This window comes from Pomacea canaliculata, linkage group LG11 (assembly GCF_003073045.1).
Source record: "Pomacea canaliculata isolate SZHN2017 linkage group LG11, ASM307304v1, whole genome shotgun sequence".
Taxonomy (NCBI): domain Eukaryota; kingdom Metazoa; phylum Mollusca; class Gastropoda; order Architaenioglossa; family Ampullariidae; genus Pomacea; species Pomacea canaliculata.
In genome coordinates, this window is record NC_037600.1 from 23,036,642 (window position 1) to 23,051,984 (window position 15,343).

Consider the following 15,343-nt stretch of genomic DNA (forward strand, 5'->3'; position numbering starts at 1 on the left):
TATTTTTTGATAATCATGTTTTCAGTGAGATCGACAGTTATATATACAGTACAAGTTTTTAACTTCTGTCAGTTTTAACATGTTCGCATTTGTGTAATCTTTGTAAAAATCTCCAACAGGAGATTGTGTAGAAGCCACGCGATAACGAAATATTTATGTAGAATGAATGACAAGGAAATGTGTGCTCAAAAATCTCTCATCGATGTTTTAGAATGTAATTTTGAAATAAGCTTTGAAAACAATGCATTTCAAAACTGTTTTGTAAAATTTATTGTCGTGTCATTAATTTTTAATTTCAATACTTTTTCTGTCCCATATACCTCTAAACCACACATTCACACATACAGTAACATGATTATAACCAATGTCATTGTTTATAGGGCGAGAGGCTACTCTATGTTTTATGATTGACGAGGAAAAGGTTAGGGTGACGTGGGGGTCAGGGAAATATCCACGTGGAGCCACTGCAAGGATAACATGGGCTTTAGGGACACAGAGCCTCGATGTGGAGAGCTCCACTTCTTGTCCATGGACGATGAAACCAACAGTTCCAGTCTTTGCAGGCCAGGCTTGTACATGTCACTCCTATTAGTGTTGGCAGACACAGGACGGAAACCTATGGAACTGATAATTAAGGCGAGCCAACAACCACTACAAGACTCAGAATCTGCCACCAGAAAATCACCAATACATCACCAAGTACACCACAAAAATACAAACTGTAAATTTATTCAAAAAGATTACCAGTCATCTCACCTTTGTTTACATTTAAAAACCAGGAAGATGATGACTAACGACAGAGGGATGAACATGAGTACAGCGATGGCTACAGTCAGAACTACGGCAGGTACATCTGAAAGTACAGAACACAATTCGTCTTCAGTGTTATAAACTCTGTGTATCAAGCTCTAAGGCAATAGAATGATAGACTGTGATCATCAACCTGTTTACTTACAAGCTACTTGTTTACTTTTATAACATTCGTGTTCAGCCAGTAGAGGCGCTGTAATAGGAAACAACACATGTGAGGGTGGCCACAATGTAGGTGTATCTACCTGGTATCAGGATAAAGTCACAGGACTTAAAGCCGTCCATGCTAGAGCCTGTCACGTGACAAGCGTATGTGCCGGTGTGGTCACGTGACGCTCGCGGTACTCTGATGACGAGGCGATCTGTGACAAGGTTGTTGACCTCGTACCCCGGGGCTGTGGTGCACTTCAGCTGGTCCTGTAGCCAGGTGCAGGTGACAATGGCGACACCTGTAGACACACTTGTGTTAGTCATGCAGCCTGCAGTGCTTCAGTCAAACTAGTCTACTAGTCATTAGCTGATTGTCATTAATGGAGCAGCACTTGTCATTTGTTTTTTGGTAACTTCTACCTACTGTAGTACACTTTACCTTCCCCTTCTTTGTTTTCTTATGTCTACAGGATCGCATCCATAATGTGCTATGAATGTTGTGATGTTTATATAGTTACTGTGATTTTTGGTCGATTTCTTTAATTTTCCCACTCATAGCTAATGTTTCCATTACTTACAATTAACATTATTAATAGTAATTCTCCATGAGATTGCTTATAAGGATGTGATATTAAATTTTTCCTTTACATCATTCACCGCTTTCGAAAAAATTAGTCCATCCTTGATTCCTTGTGACCTCGACAACTTGCTATTCTGCCTTACTGTAGAATAGAGCATAGTGACATAGCACTATATGAATGAACTTCTTTTTTATTATTATCATCATCATCATCATCATCATCATCATCATCATCATCATCATCATCATCATCATCATCATCATCAAGTTTTGCCAACTGTTGTAAACATTACCTTTACTTTCATCACCACCGAGGCGGACCAGTGAGAAGTTGCTTTTTGTGGCATTGACATCAACGTTGAATGTGCAGGTGAGTGATGCAGGTTCCGTCTCTTTGATACTTGAAATGTTACAGAAGGAGGTCACTGCAATTACAACAGATAATAACATGCACATAACAATAACAACACTACACAGCGCGAGTAAAGCGAGTATTGACTCTGTAATACAATTGGTAACAGACACAGGCCTTTCGCCTACAGCAGATGTAAAAATGTATAAAACGTGAGAACAAAATGCAGTTCACTGTTAAGTATTTACTGTAATTGTATTGAAAGTGCTACCAAGTTATTTCATCACCATTTACTTTAGAGAACCTGGTGATAAACAGCGAAAAGTAATTTTAACCATATGGTAAAAAAACAATAACTATTGCTATAGTCAAAACTACAGGGTTTCACAAAATGGTGCATCGTGAGCGACAAAATATAAATCGCGGCTTTATGAAGTCTTGAATAATAGTAAGACACAAGGCAACATAGATGACAGGTGTACATTGGAGGCTACTGTTCAATTTCACTGCGTTCCGGTCCAGCCAGTAAAGATTTTCTGCTCGACACAACAAGTAAAATAAATAACGATATACCCGCATATCTACCTGGTTTTAGGATAAATTCACAGGGCTGAAAGCCACTCGCTTTAGAGTCTGTCACGTGACAAGCGTATGTGCCGGTGTGGTCACGTGACGCTCGCGGTACTCTGATGACGAGGCGATCTGTGACAAGGTTGTTGACCTCGTACCCCGGGGCTGTGGTGCACTTCAGCTGGTCCTCTAGCCAGGTGCAGGTGACAATGTCGACACCTGTAGAAATGTATGTCAGTCATACAACCTGCCTCGTTGAAACCACGATGATACGGGTATTTGTCAGCCTAATGGTCACCATTCCGTAAACAGCAGAACATTGACTGCTGACACACTGACATGACACATTGTATGGTTGAATGGTTTGGTTACTGTAAGATAACTCTGTATAAAGGCAGCATACCAGAGAAGGTTACTGTAAGGATCTCTGGAGGAAGTTATTATAGAACTGAATATCACATTCTTTGACATAAACTGTTGAAATTATAATAACAGGTATCAGGGCTTCATTCCACAAAACGTACCAGTGTTGGAGGAGAGACAACACGAAGTAGTGAGATTAGCAACATCGAACTCGGATTGTACGGAAGAAGTTTTCAGGTTTTCAATAAAATTACACAATACCCGCTGCTGTAGACACACAACCATCCACGCGAGGTGTGATTTACCTGTCGTGACTCAGGTGTCTTATCTCGTTTGTAACACTGCCCTAAATGTCTTGTCTACAACATTCTACAAGACGTGTTTGTGACAGTTATTGTCTGTCTTTTGTCTACAGGTCAGTTTGATCACTGATGGCAAAAGTCACAAGGACCATGTGGACTGCCAGAGTTCGAGGAAGGTGTTTTCTGTAGTTTGTATTTAACGATTCAGAGACGTCAGCAACATGTGATATCTTACATTCTTTTTATTTCTAGAACTGATTGGTTTCATTACTCATTGTTTAATCAAGAAACTGGTCTGTGTGATTACGGTTTGATACGAACACAGAACCACACACCACTGCAACTATTATCTTCTCATAGGAAATGATGACAAACTAAGAATGTTAAGAAAGTTATAAAGTCGAACGCTGGATTACAGCTAACAACACTAATGTTAGTGTCTGTTAATTTGTTTGGTCACAAGCAGAGAAGAAATCTACATACATAGGTTGATGCCAGGAGTGATTTATTACACAGAGGATGACATTTACCATTTAACCCGACTGCTGTGTTGAGATTGTATTTTTTCTGTAATTTTTCATGATAAAATAATTCATATTAAAGACAGGAGGAAGTTTGTTTTTCAGTTTTAGCTACCATTTTGATCATTCTTATTAAGTTGCTATGAGAGCTCGACAAAGACAAAGAGAGGCGTGCAAACGCGGTTCACAGATGACAAAGAAATGTCTACCTCCTGCTGTCAACATTACCTTTACTGTCACCACCACCAAATCGGACCAGTGAGAAGTTGTTTCTCGTCTCATTAACATCAACATTAAATGTGCATGTCAGTGATGCAGGTTCCGTCTCCGTCACACGTGAAATACTACAGGAGGAGGTCACTGCAATTAGAACAAAGAATCAGAATATAAATATATATAACCACAATACTAAACATCTACAATAAAAGAAACGACAAGGGATCAGGAGGAGCAGGAAGATAAAGAAGATGAAGACGTGAAGAAAGAAAAAAATAAAAGAAGCTTTAAATTTATTTTTCATTTCAGATGTAATTTAAATGAACATGACTTGTGGAATTATTTAGTGAACTACTGGAATCGAGATTCTGTTGTGCTGTTTACCTGTGACAAGAGTAAGAGAGCAAGGTTCATAGAGGACAGGTGTGCTACTAGTAAAGTAACAGCTGTAGGATCCTTCTTGTTCCTCCTGGGCGGTAGGGATCCCTACAGTCAGGTGACTGGTCACAGTTAGGTCAAAGTGGTAGCCGCGTAGTATGCTACAGACAAGATTGTCTCCCCACTCGCATGTTACAACTGCACATGCTGCGGGTCAAAAGGTCAAGACCACAGAATAAGACAACCTACCGGAGGCTAGATTACCATTCTTACATAGCAGAGATATAATCACTCTCAATAGCGTTTCGAAATAATAATAAAAAGAAGTAAAAGAATAAACATTTCACCGCATAGCGAGACCAGAGTTGTCTGCTTAACTGGTTTAACTTCGCAGAAATAAAAAGTGACAGCTTAGATAGACAGTTCATTAAATTTATTCTTTGATTAGCTGAAGGTCAGCTCCATCAAATAGAATTAACGAAGTTTTATTTTAAATACAAGTTTCGGTACCTGGATCACTACAGTTGGCGCCATGGTGGACTCTAAAGTTCGCTCTGGTCTTGCTGAGGTCTTCAGGGAAGTAGCATGTGAGTGATGCTCGTGAGCTGAGTGGGACTGGGGGCACGTCACACATCGTCTTCCCCACTGAAATACATTGTCTCCCTTTCAACTACGGTTATGACAACGGAAAATTTGAATGAAACCTTCCCAAGTGGACTGACTTGTGTCAACTTTGTGTCAACCTCAACATGGACCACGACAGTGTTTAAGGATGTAAAACAAACTTTCCCGTGTGTTGTCTACGTGTGCTGTCTACGTGTGGTCCTGGTCTTAATGACAGATAACAACACGACTTCTGACCAGCCACCGGGATGTTTTTGGATACACTTGCATATATATATACACACGTGGCTCGAATCTGGGTGTACATGGTGTATGTAATAATAAAACATGATCCCCTGAGCTACACAGCATGTTTGCACAACATGTTCAAAAGAAATGATTGGCTATTATCAGCATGTGAACACATCTTACCGAGCTTTATCTTCAGTTCACAGGGTTTAATATCTTTTGGATTCATGTTGGAAAGTTTGCAGGCGTATCGTCCAATGTCTTTTGTAGAAACTCGTGGGATCTCCAGTGTGAGTTCGTTAGATATCATTCTATTAAACGTGTGTCCTGACGAGATGTCACAATCCATTTTTCCCCACAGCCAATAGCAGTCCAAAATGTTGCTTTCTTCTGAATTCAAGAGATGTAGACACTTTAAAATATTTATTGAAAAAGTTATAACAAATTTATTTATCAGAATGATAAACAAAGACATCCTACTTTTCAATTAAAATAATTTGATAACGATGTAAAGACAGCGGCAGTAAAATAATATCTACATACCTCTGCTAATCCTCCCTTCGTAGAAAGAAACGACGACGATCCTTTGACTGTGACTGACATTCACAGGGAAGTGACACGTGACAGAAGTATTAGCCAATGGCTCCACCGCAGGAATGTCACATGTTATACTGTTGTCTATAGAGTTAAACAACGACATAATTAACATTTGCAATTATTTATTATTTCATAATCAATTTATTTAATAATAAAAGTGCTTCATGAAGGCTTACTTAATTTAGACAAAAACTTATGTATCTGTTAGTCTTAACACTTACCATGATTAACGAGACAAGGGCAATATTCTCTAGAAATCTTTGCTTACTAGTCAGTGTTTCTAAGTTTTATAACTCCTAGCTCTTAACATTTTATATATCAACCTGTTAAAATAACACTCATAAAATTCATTGAACGTTTTACAGTGTAGAATCAAAAATTTAACAAATGCTTTTAGCATTAAAATTGCATTCATTAAATATTTTTGCATTTAATTCAGAAAACACAAAAAAGGATTTGTCTCAAAAAAAATTATCAAAACTAAAAAAATTCTTATTGATTTTGTTCTTTGCATTTTTTTTCAGTTGAATCATCTATGTATTATTCTCTTTATATGCATATAATGAAGGCCATTGACATGTTGCACAGGTTCAAAGCTACAGACAAACGGCGGCCTTTTTTTTACTGACGCACCCACAATCTCTCTCTCTCTATATATATATAAACAACATAACTATTTTTGGAGCAATATAAACATTTAAACCTTTTAATTAAAAGAGGAAATTATATCATCATCATCATCATCATCATCATCATCATCATCATCATCATCATCATCATCACCACTATTTAATTCTTTCGCGACATTAACAAACCTTCTAAATGCTGCGCCTTAGACAAGAGATGGAGGGTTTGGATGAAGATAACTAGGACTACCGGACGCGCAGCCCGCCTCACGAGGTGAGTGACACTCATTGTGCTCGCTGCCCTGTAATGACCACCTGCATGTCACCTGTTGACCAACACAAGTACGTTGACAAGTACGTCACATCATCATGCTACTGCTCACACGCTGATATTGTGATTTTTGTTTCTTTAAGTCAGTGTCACCGTCGTCTTTCTCATAATATTGATCATCAATATGGTAATCTTCTGATTGTGTCTGAGTGAGATTGACAAAATACCTGAGGATGTGTGTGCACCCAAGGGAGAGAAAATAACTTTTTTTTTAAAGTAACCAGTATCTAAACACTTCTTATGTAACCAGAACCAAATATTTCTTATATAATTAGTCCTCTAGCACTCGTTTCATAACCAGTCAGCCAACATTTTACATCATTTGTACAAACAATCAACTTATGATGTGATGATCGGGATGTAATGTTTTTGTATACCTTATGAGCAAGATGGTAAGCACTTCTCGTAGATACCTGTCCACCAAACAATGTAATACACTATAACACACCAGCTAGTAACAACATTATTATTTAATAATATTAAAATTAAATTAAACAAATGCACATATTTATTCACTTTTGCATAATAAATATGCATTTTTAATATATAATGTAACATAATCTTAACCCATAAATGATTGACACAGATAAATGATGAAGTAGATAACACTAAAGCAGTGGTGGTATACTTTTTTCCTACAGGGGCCATTTAGATATGTGTAGTGGGAAAATATCTACACGCTCAAGAGCTGTTAGAACCTTTGTCAAGACACTAGACATCGGGCTCGGGTCTCGTTAGAAGCGAGTTCCAGAAAAGACCAACGGGGGACCGGGGCCGGTGCTGCGCGGGAGAACACGTGACAATAAAGACGTGAGCAGCCAACGTGCGTCGCGGAGGAAATACAGGAGCGCCACCTGTCAGGAGAGCAGAGACTAACTCCTGAATGAGCGGTAGAACCTTTAGTCTAGGTGAGATACTCCGCCGACCGATGGAAAAACCGCTCAAAGTAAGAGTATGTCAAGTTTAAAACAGATGGAGGGAGAGGTCTGTCCCACACGGCCTGTTATCTAGATGATACCTACACTGGTGGTCTTAGTCATTGCTGCTGCGATGAACAATTTATACCTTGATGACTTTAAATGAAGAGCAGTTGACTCTTAGTTAAATATATTTTGTGCGTCGTGTTACTTGTTCTTAGCTTTGTGTTAAAAGCTTGAGAATCTTCCTTTGTTAAAATGTTTGATATCCACTGGGCGGGAAAGTCCTCACAAAAGAAAAACGATCTGTGTTTGTTGTGTGTTGTGCACGAATGTGAGTGTGTGACAGGCTCCCAGTAGTCCTTGCTACAGTTGAAAAACACGGTCACACTACTCCTTTTTTCTTTCACACCCTCTTCCTGTGACGCAACAGTTGAAATGAAGGGGGAAGGAATTGAGACAAATACAACACAAAACATCTTTATTATATTTCTTCAGAAAATTATTATTAATATGGGATGTTGCTGTCACATCAGATATTACATGACACTTCTAGTCTGCCATTAAATACGAACATACATTGTAAAATACACAGCCATGAGATGAACACGAACAGGAAAGCTTAAGGTGAAGGAATGAGTAGACTGCTAAAGGAATTACCCCCCTTCTCCAATTCCCTCTATGTTCGTGTCCCTCAGTCTGACAATGTTAAACCTTGAACAGGTGTACACAAGAGAAGGTTAAACACGTCTGCAGTCGGTATCTCATTCAGATTTAGCTCTGCTGATTGTGTCATTAAATGTTGTTGATTCATTTCATTGATCTCCTCAATAGCTGACAACCAGAGAAAATATTGACATTGGCATTGTCATAGAATGTACACTAGACATACTCGACAGAATAACATAACAGATTACAGGAGGGAAGGAGCTGGTCAGACGCGGTAACCACTGTCATGATGATTTGGTGAGGACATAACAAGGACACCGACGTGAGTCTATGAGAGAGCAAGTGTACAACACAAACACTGGGTGTACGAGAGACACAGTTATCCAGTGACCTCCTCGTCTCGTGTTTCCTCAGTGACGTAGCTCTGTGACCTCGCCCTTGAACGTGTCACGTAGCAGGTAGATGACAGACAACATCGGTCTGAGGTCGACAGTAGGAAGTAAATACCAACATCATGGAGACAGAACACAATTCGAAAGATGACTAGTTGTTTGATGGCCAGAAATGTTCTCTTTGCATTTTTTAATTTACACAAGTTGTTTACCTGATTTCCTACAGATACACAACAACAAACAAACATACGTTCAGTTCCCAGCAGTGTCACAAGTATGAGCACTAGTAAATATTGTGTACCTACCCTCTTTCTCCAGTGTACGTCACGTAACTTGACCGTTAGTTCTGTGGTGGAGATAGACGGCAACTCCGACTAACTCTTTGATTATGAGGAAAACAAGTGTTTTTATAATCACGTGACACCTTTTAGTTCACCTCATCGTCATCATCATAATGGTCAACGTCTTGTCTGTAGTCAACTGCTCAGCACCAGACCTGGACATCACAGTCAGGGAGACAAACTCAGTCAGGCGTTTTCTCTGGTATGTGTCTCTTCCTTCAAAATCTCAACTATATATGGTTGTTGTGACATGCGCAGTACACTCGTGTTCCTCACGTGATCACATTCTTTGCGAGGTTTTCAGTATGAGGTTATTTCTACCCGGCTGTTGTTATCTTCACTCAAGCGTGGCGATTTTCTCGTAAAAGAAAAAAGATACCTGATAGCTTCAAGGACAGTAGAACAGACACAGTGGGTAGTGTAGACTGTCACATCGGTCACAAGATGGTCACGTGTCTAATTACAGACCTCCAGCAACTTTCCAAGTGTCAGATGTAGTCTTAACTGTACTGAAGTAAAGGTAGGTCAAACTTGACTAGAAGCACAGGTATGTGAGTGATGTTACCCTGGGTACACATGTAGCACAAGATATGACGATATAAGAAAAACACAGCAGGCATACATCAAGAAATATTGCAGAAGCAAAAGAGTGACTGGCAGTAGCGACAACAATAGTAACAACTCCGTGTGAAACGTGTACGAGATGATTATGAAGACTTTACATTTCAGTTCATCATTACTTTATAATCTACAAGTGTAGATACAATCCATCATTACAGCAACACACAGCTAGGTATTTACGTACACATGTAGAGCACAGTGGATTGAATGTATAGATACATTACATAACAACTACACTGATTTCTAAGTACTGTAATATAAGTCAGAAAAGAGAAATCTCCCTCCTTTGTAACTCCATTATAAAAATTACAAGAAGTTTCCACAGTCCTACATTCACAGAACAAACTTACAAAGCTCTATGAGAAGTTACTAGTGTGACACATTGTCTGACACAGCTGCTTGTGTCACAATCATATATATCTGACAGTAACCTGTGTAACATGCATATCTGACAGCTATACTTGTGTCACAATCATGTCTGTCATATAACTACACAGTTGGTTTCAATGAAGGGACAGAGAGACGAGGATCAGGATTTTTATCAGACCGTCATGCCATTGGTGACAGTATTTTATAATGTGACGTATGCTACACGTGACACAAGCATGTTCAATGACCTCATAGTCTATTGTGTCCTTGACGACACTCAGTGACGTCACTTATAAACGTGGCACGCAGCAAGTGCGGGGCAGACACAACCGGTGTGAACTGGCCGACAGCAGGAAGTGAATACAAACATGGCGGAGAGAGGACTTGTATGCTATGGTACGTGACATCAGGATGAGACTCTTACTACACGTCAGCAACATGTGAAATATAAAATATAACAAATACAATATTGTGTATGTCACACAGTTATGTACAAATGATACTTGTGTCAATCTTTTTGATCCGCAGCGCCCTGCAATCATTAGACCTACATGTAACATGAACATTCATTAGTCCTGCTATGTGTAACACGAACATTTATTAGGTCTTCCTAGTGTCCCGAAACACATTGCCATCCACGTCCATACAGGTGACAGGGGCTTAACTGACAGTTTTACAGTAAAGTTGACGAAAAGAAGCAGCCCGTGGAACGGGAAGCGGCTTTATATGACACAACAGTGAAGTAACCACCTACACCCCGGGTGGGATTACACACAACTAAAGCAAGGGTAGCTTGGCTGACCCTGATCACGTGGTTACCTTTGTAACAGGATGAGTAGACCCAGCAGTACTGGTCCCGACGGGATACAACAATCAGGAAGTCAGGATTTGTTTGTGCTTTGTTTTCTCTCGGTGATGGGCGAAGGACGAGAAAACAGACTGTCGACATCTCTCTCATCTCTTCATCTTTCTCAGTGATCATCACTTGTTTTTCACCCACTAGCCATGTGTCTGTCCATCTCACAGCACGACTGAGTGAATGAACTCAGTAACAGCAACTCCTAAATCTCATTTCCCTAAGGATGCTTTAATGTTTTTCATAATAAAGGATATTACAAATATGAGCTAAATACTTTACTTAACAACACAATATAGTAAAATAATTTATTTATATAGAGTTATACAGTTATTTAAGTATTGTTATTATGGTCAAAATGTTTGTGCCTTTGGCAATAAAATATTAAATTGCTTCTCTTAGAAAAGAAAACAAAACAGGCTTAATGCATTACACAATACATTAGATACACATTTCTTACATCATGACAAACATTTCAGTCAATTATTTACCAAGATTCACAACAAAGTTCAAATGTTTACTTACAGGATTAAAAATCCAATTAAGTTTGTGAGTTACTGCAATGGGTCCTAGTCTTTAGGGTGTTTTGTCAGAGTATCATTTCTAGAAAGCAATGGTGCATAGGTGTTGTAGGGCTTCTAATCAACAGATAGAGACTACCACAGGGAAAGCGCCCTAAGGGAGCAGGAGGACGTTCTAGAGGCGGTGGTCAGGTGAAAGTTTACCTACACTCCGTTACCGATGAGCAAGCTGCACTACTTACAGATACAGGTAGCTTGTAGTTCCTAACACAATTTATTATTAAATAGATACTAAGTGATAAATATTATGATAAAAGGAGTTCAAATATAATCTTTAAGTTAATAAATAAATGAATGTCAATTAGCAGATTGGGGAAAGTGGCAACCGACAGATAATCCTCGTGCATCGATTATGATGATCCTTCGTAAAGGATAGTGATGATCGGTTATTTTAGAATACATTAGGAGCAATTTAAAGTCACCTTTAACACGATGGACCAGTTTTAGTTAGTTGTAGTTATTAGCCCTTTGCTTAAAACAGTTGTTGTTTTTTAGGCAGCAAAAGTCCACTTCAAGAGATCAAAAAGAAGTCAGGTGCTGATGTAGCCTTTGACCCCAAACACTCACCTGTACCAGGAATAAAGATTTTCATCGACCGCTGTGTTTCTTCTCAGATCGACGCTGCAGTCCGTGACATCAGTGAGAAGACTGGTGCAAAGATTTGTTTGTTGATGTCAGATAATAACACAACATAAGCGAAATACGTCAGCTAATGTCAGGTTTTGCTGAGGGTCATCCTCTGGCCAGCTACACTATAAGCAAGTGAATATATTTTCAAGGTGGCAAGTAATAAATGTCATTTAAATGCAAAACGAGTGACATGTAACTTTAATCATGTCATCACAATTTATTGGAATGGGTTAGCATGAACGTGTGCCATGGCCTGCAGTGTGTGTGTTTCTAACATCTTTATTAATTCACCTTTGTGTGTAGATTTGTATCACTGAACATTGTTTTCCGTGGATATTTTCTCGTAACTTTATAATTTGTGTGTATCTTTATGCTTGTAAGTGGATGCAGTCGAATATGTATGTTTGGTGATTAAGCGAATGGGAGACAATGATAGCAATGAGTAAGTTAATGTCAGTTTGGTCGTTTTTAAACAGATCGTCGTCATTGTTCTCATCTTAAAGAGAAATGTATTTGTGGGATGTCATGATGACAGAGGTCACTTACACAATGCTTATTTCTCATACAAGGAAGCTCCGTGAGCTTGAACATTGTTAATGACCGGACCGACAAATGCGTTGACAGTAGAAAAAACATTGATAAACACGCTGATTATACGGTGATGATGTGTGAGCTTTGTTTCTATTGTAAAAATAAACATTACCATCAGGTATCGTTCCCAGACACTGGAGAAATTTGATGACTTTGGTGAGGAACAGTTTGGTAATAGACAATATTATCAGAAATTAAATGTACGTGACACGATGATGTTGAGACAAAATATAAGCTGGTGTGTACACACTGATCTGATGGTGAATTCAATCTGAGTGTGTGAGATGGTAGACTCCCCTTATCTCAATGATAAAAGAAGTTTTTAAAAGTAACTGGACAGGTAGCTTTACATTAATTAAGTTTGGCAAACCTGATGAGACGTGACCACTAGCTTCGGCAGCTCGCTAGGAAGTAGGGATGCAGCAGGTGACGGCAAGAACCACAACCCATAACATTCATGATTGTCAACAGTTCATGTCAATGGAAGATGACCACTTGTGGTGACGAGGACTCACTGATGCTGAGAGTGACCTCGTCTTGTTTTCTGCCAATGATGGGGAGGTGATGTAAGGCTGACTTGCTGGAGGACAATTTGACAGCTGAGATTAGGAACATTTATAATGCTTTGTTACTGATTTATCTGACATAGCTTTTGTCTGTCTTTAGGCTCTTGTCACTCTTTAATGTATGAACTTTACTAGCTACTTCTTGTAGCAAGACGTCTGCCTCAGAGCCCGTCATGGCTCTCAACGGCCCTGAGTTCACACCTACAACTAGGTAAGCCATTGTGTGGTCAGCACGAAGACAGAATATATCAATAGACACTCGGGTTAACGGAGCTGAAATTGCCAGAAGACTGGTGGTATCGACGCAATCACAAAGCTGATGGTAACAACATGAAAATCTTTAAAGGAAAGGACAGACTTGCGATCTTCAAGATCTTCAAAAGAAACCATTACGAGAAAATACCGACAGGTGACGGTAAAATCTGAAAGTCGCAAAAGAAAACAAAATTTAAACAGTCCTGCACATCAAAAATGCAAGAAAAAAAAGGACCGGCCTGCACAATGAGCACCAATAAAAAACAAATAAAAGTAGAAAAATTGCGGAGAGCCGCCTCCCTCAAACCTGCTAGGCGAAGAAAGCCACTCGACATCCCAGGACATTTGTAGAAGAGGAGAAACACTGAAGACAAGTGTTGGTGTACGAGAGACAGACACACGACTACAACAGGTGATAGGAATTTCTGGCAGCCAGTTGCGAGGGGAGACAAGCACAAGGTGTGCCGTGCAGCGGGGCATGAGGTCAAGTCGAGTAGACCTAAGGTCATACATTCTGAGCAACTCAGATCTACTAATTCTCTTACCTCACATCTATCTCTATCAAATAAACCAGATTTAAGTGAGTGAACCAGAGGGTCGAACAAACACACGACGACTTTTCTCTCCAGACCACAAACACGATCTCCACTCGTCATCCACACCACGTCACTGCGAGCCGTGGCCACGTCCTCGATGTCGTCATCATCCTTCATCACCCGCACTGGGATACCCGCTTCTTGCAGTCCTGTCACCACACCCGAGTTGTCACGTACGTCACGCCAGTACAACTACAGCATGTCTCTCCACTGTAGACAGGGTGGTGTTGTGTCGCCGCTGGTGGGGTGATTGTTGTAAATGTTGTGTCACTCTCTGTCAATAGTCACAGTTTGTTTATTTTGTGTCACATGTTGCAGACTGGTCACAATAAAGATAGTAACTACTAGAAGATGTTCAGGCGGAGTTTTCTGGTAGATGCAGATACATTTTGTCATTGGAGTGAAGTTAATGATTTGTTGATGACATTCGGTAACTGATCGAAGGAAGAGATTGAGTGCACATGCAGCCTGTATCAATGTTACTGATGGTGGTTTTTTTTCTTAAAGATAGATGGAAGTAGTGGGTGCAAAGGACCAGATGGAAAAACTTTGGAAGATATAGGAAATTTCTTTTGTAAATCTGGCTGCTGCCTGCGCAGTGACCATTTAAGGACTCAGTTCATGAGAGTGGCTACAAGAACAGGCAGATTTGCTGTGCTATGCCATTAATTTCCAATGTGCCACACCGACCGCCACCAGCGTCCCTCTCCCTAAGAAAGGTATCCAATATTAGAGCGACATTGGTCAGCTGACAAGAAAAGATAAAAAATATCATGTCTTGTGTGTCCTACGGGTGTGGCCATCTTGTTTCTTACAAAGTCGTTGATTTTTTGTTCTTTGCATGAGATCAGGAGCAGCCTCCTCAGCCACTTGTTCTGCAATGGTCCGCGACAGTCTGGTTTCTCTTTTCGGTGACGGCGAGCAGAGGTCACGTGTCACATCAGTAGAGCAGGACGGACAATACCAGGGCCTTGTACTAGGAGTATCGTCTCTGACGTCACTGAGTAATGACGTCATCAAGAAATAACGTCACAATAATGACACATGTTGCTACTCAGTTTGTGTAACAGCCAATGTAACAATAAATCTACCTTCACATGACAACACCATAACATCACAGCCGTTGATTAACCGTTACTAAACACCCGGTGGTGATTATGAGATCAATGAAGTGCCACCTACCTATATCACATGATATACAACTCACCTGTAATAACTCACTACATCATCAGTGATGACATACAGCACACTTCTCATTTGAATTTTCCTTAATTAATACGAGTGGCTTGTGACATTCAGTAAAAACGCTTT

The 15,343-nt window shown here is 39.8% G+C and overlaps 1 protein-coding gene across 1 annotated transcript in view; it reads right to left on the reverse strand.

Annotated features, from left to right (window-relative positions):
- Positions 1–9,422, reverse strand: part of LOC112574720 — a 20,211-nt gene extending 10,789 nt beyond the window's left edge. The window contains exons 1-12 of the mRNA XM_025255947.1: positions 8,932–9,422; positions 7,026–7,061; positions 6,507–6,643; positions 5,638–5,772; positions 5,278–5,484; positions 4,753–4,887; positions 4,249–4,449; positions 3,877–4,008; positions 2,478–2,681; positions 1,834–1,965; positions 1,056–1,259; positions 757–853 (exon numbers count right to left, since the gene is read on the reverse strand). Coding sequence (XP_025111732.1) covers positions 757–853; positions 1,056–1,259; positions 1,834–1,965; positions 2,478–2,681; positions 3,877–4,008; positions 4,249–4,449; positions 4,753–4,887; positions 5,278–5,484; positions 5,638–5,772; positions 6,507–6,606 — 1,547 coding nt within the window. The 5' untranslated portion in view covers positions 6,607–6,643; positions 7,026–7,061; positions 8,932–9,422. The remainder of the gene's footprint in view (positions 1–756; positions 854–1,055; positions 1,260–1,833; positions 1,966–2,477; positions 2,682–3,876; positions 4,009–4,248; positions 4,450–4,752; positions 4,888–5,277; positions 5,485–5,637; positions 5,773–6,506; positions 6,644–7,025; positions 7,062–8,931) is intronic.
- Positions 9,423–15,343: the final 5,921 nt, after the last annotated feature.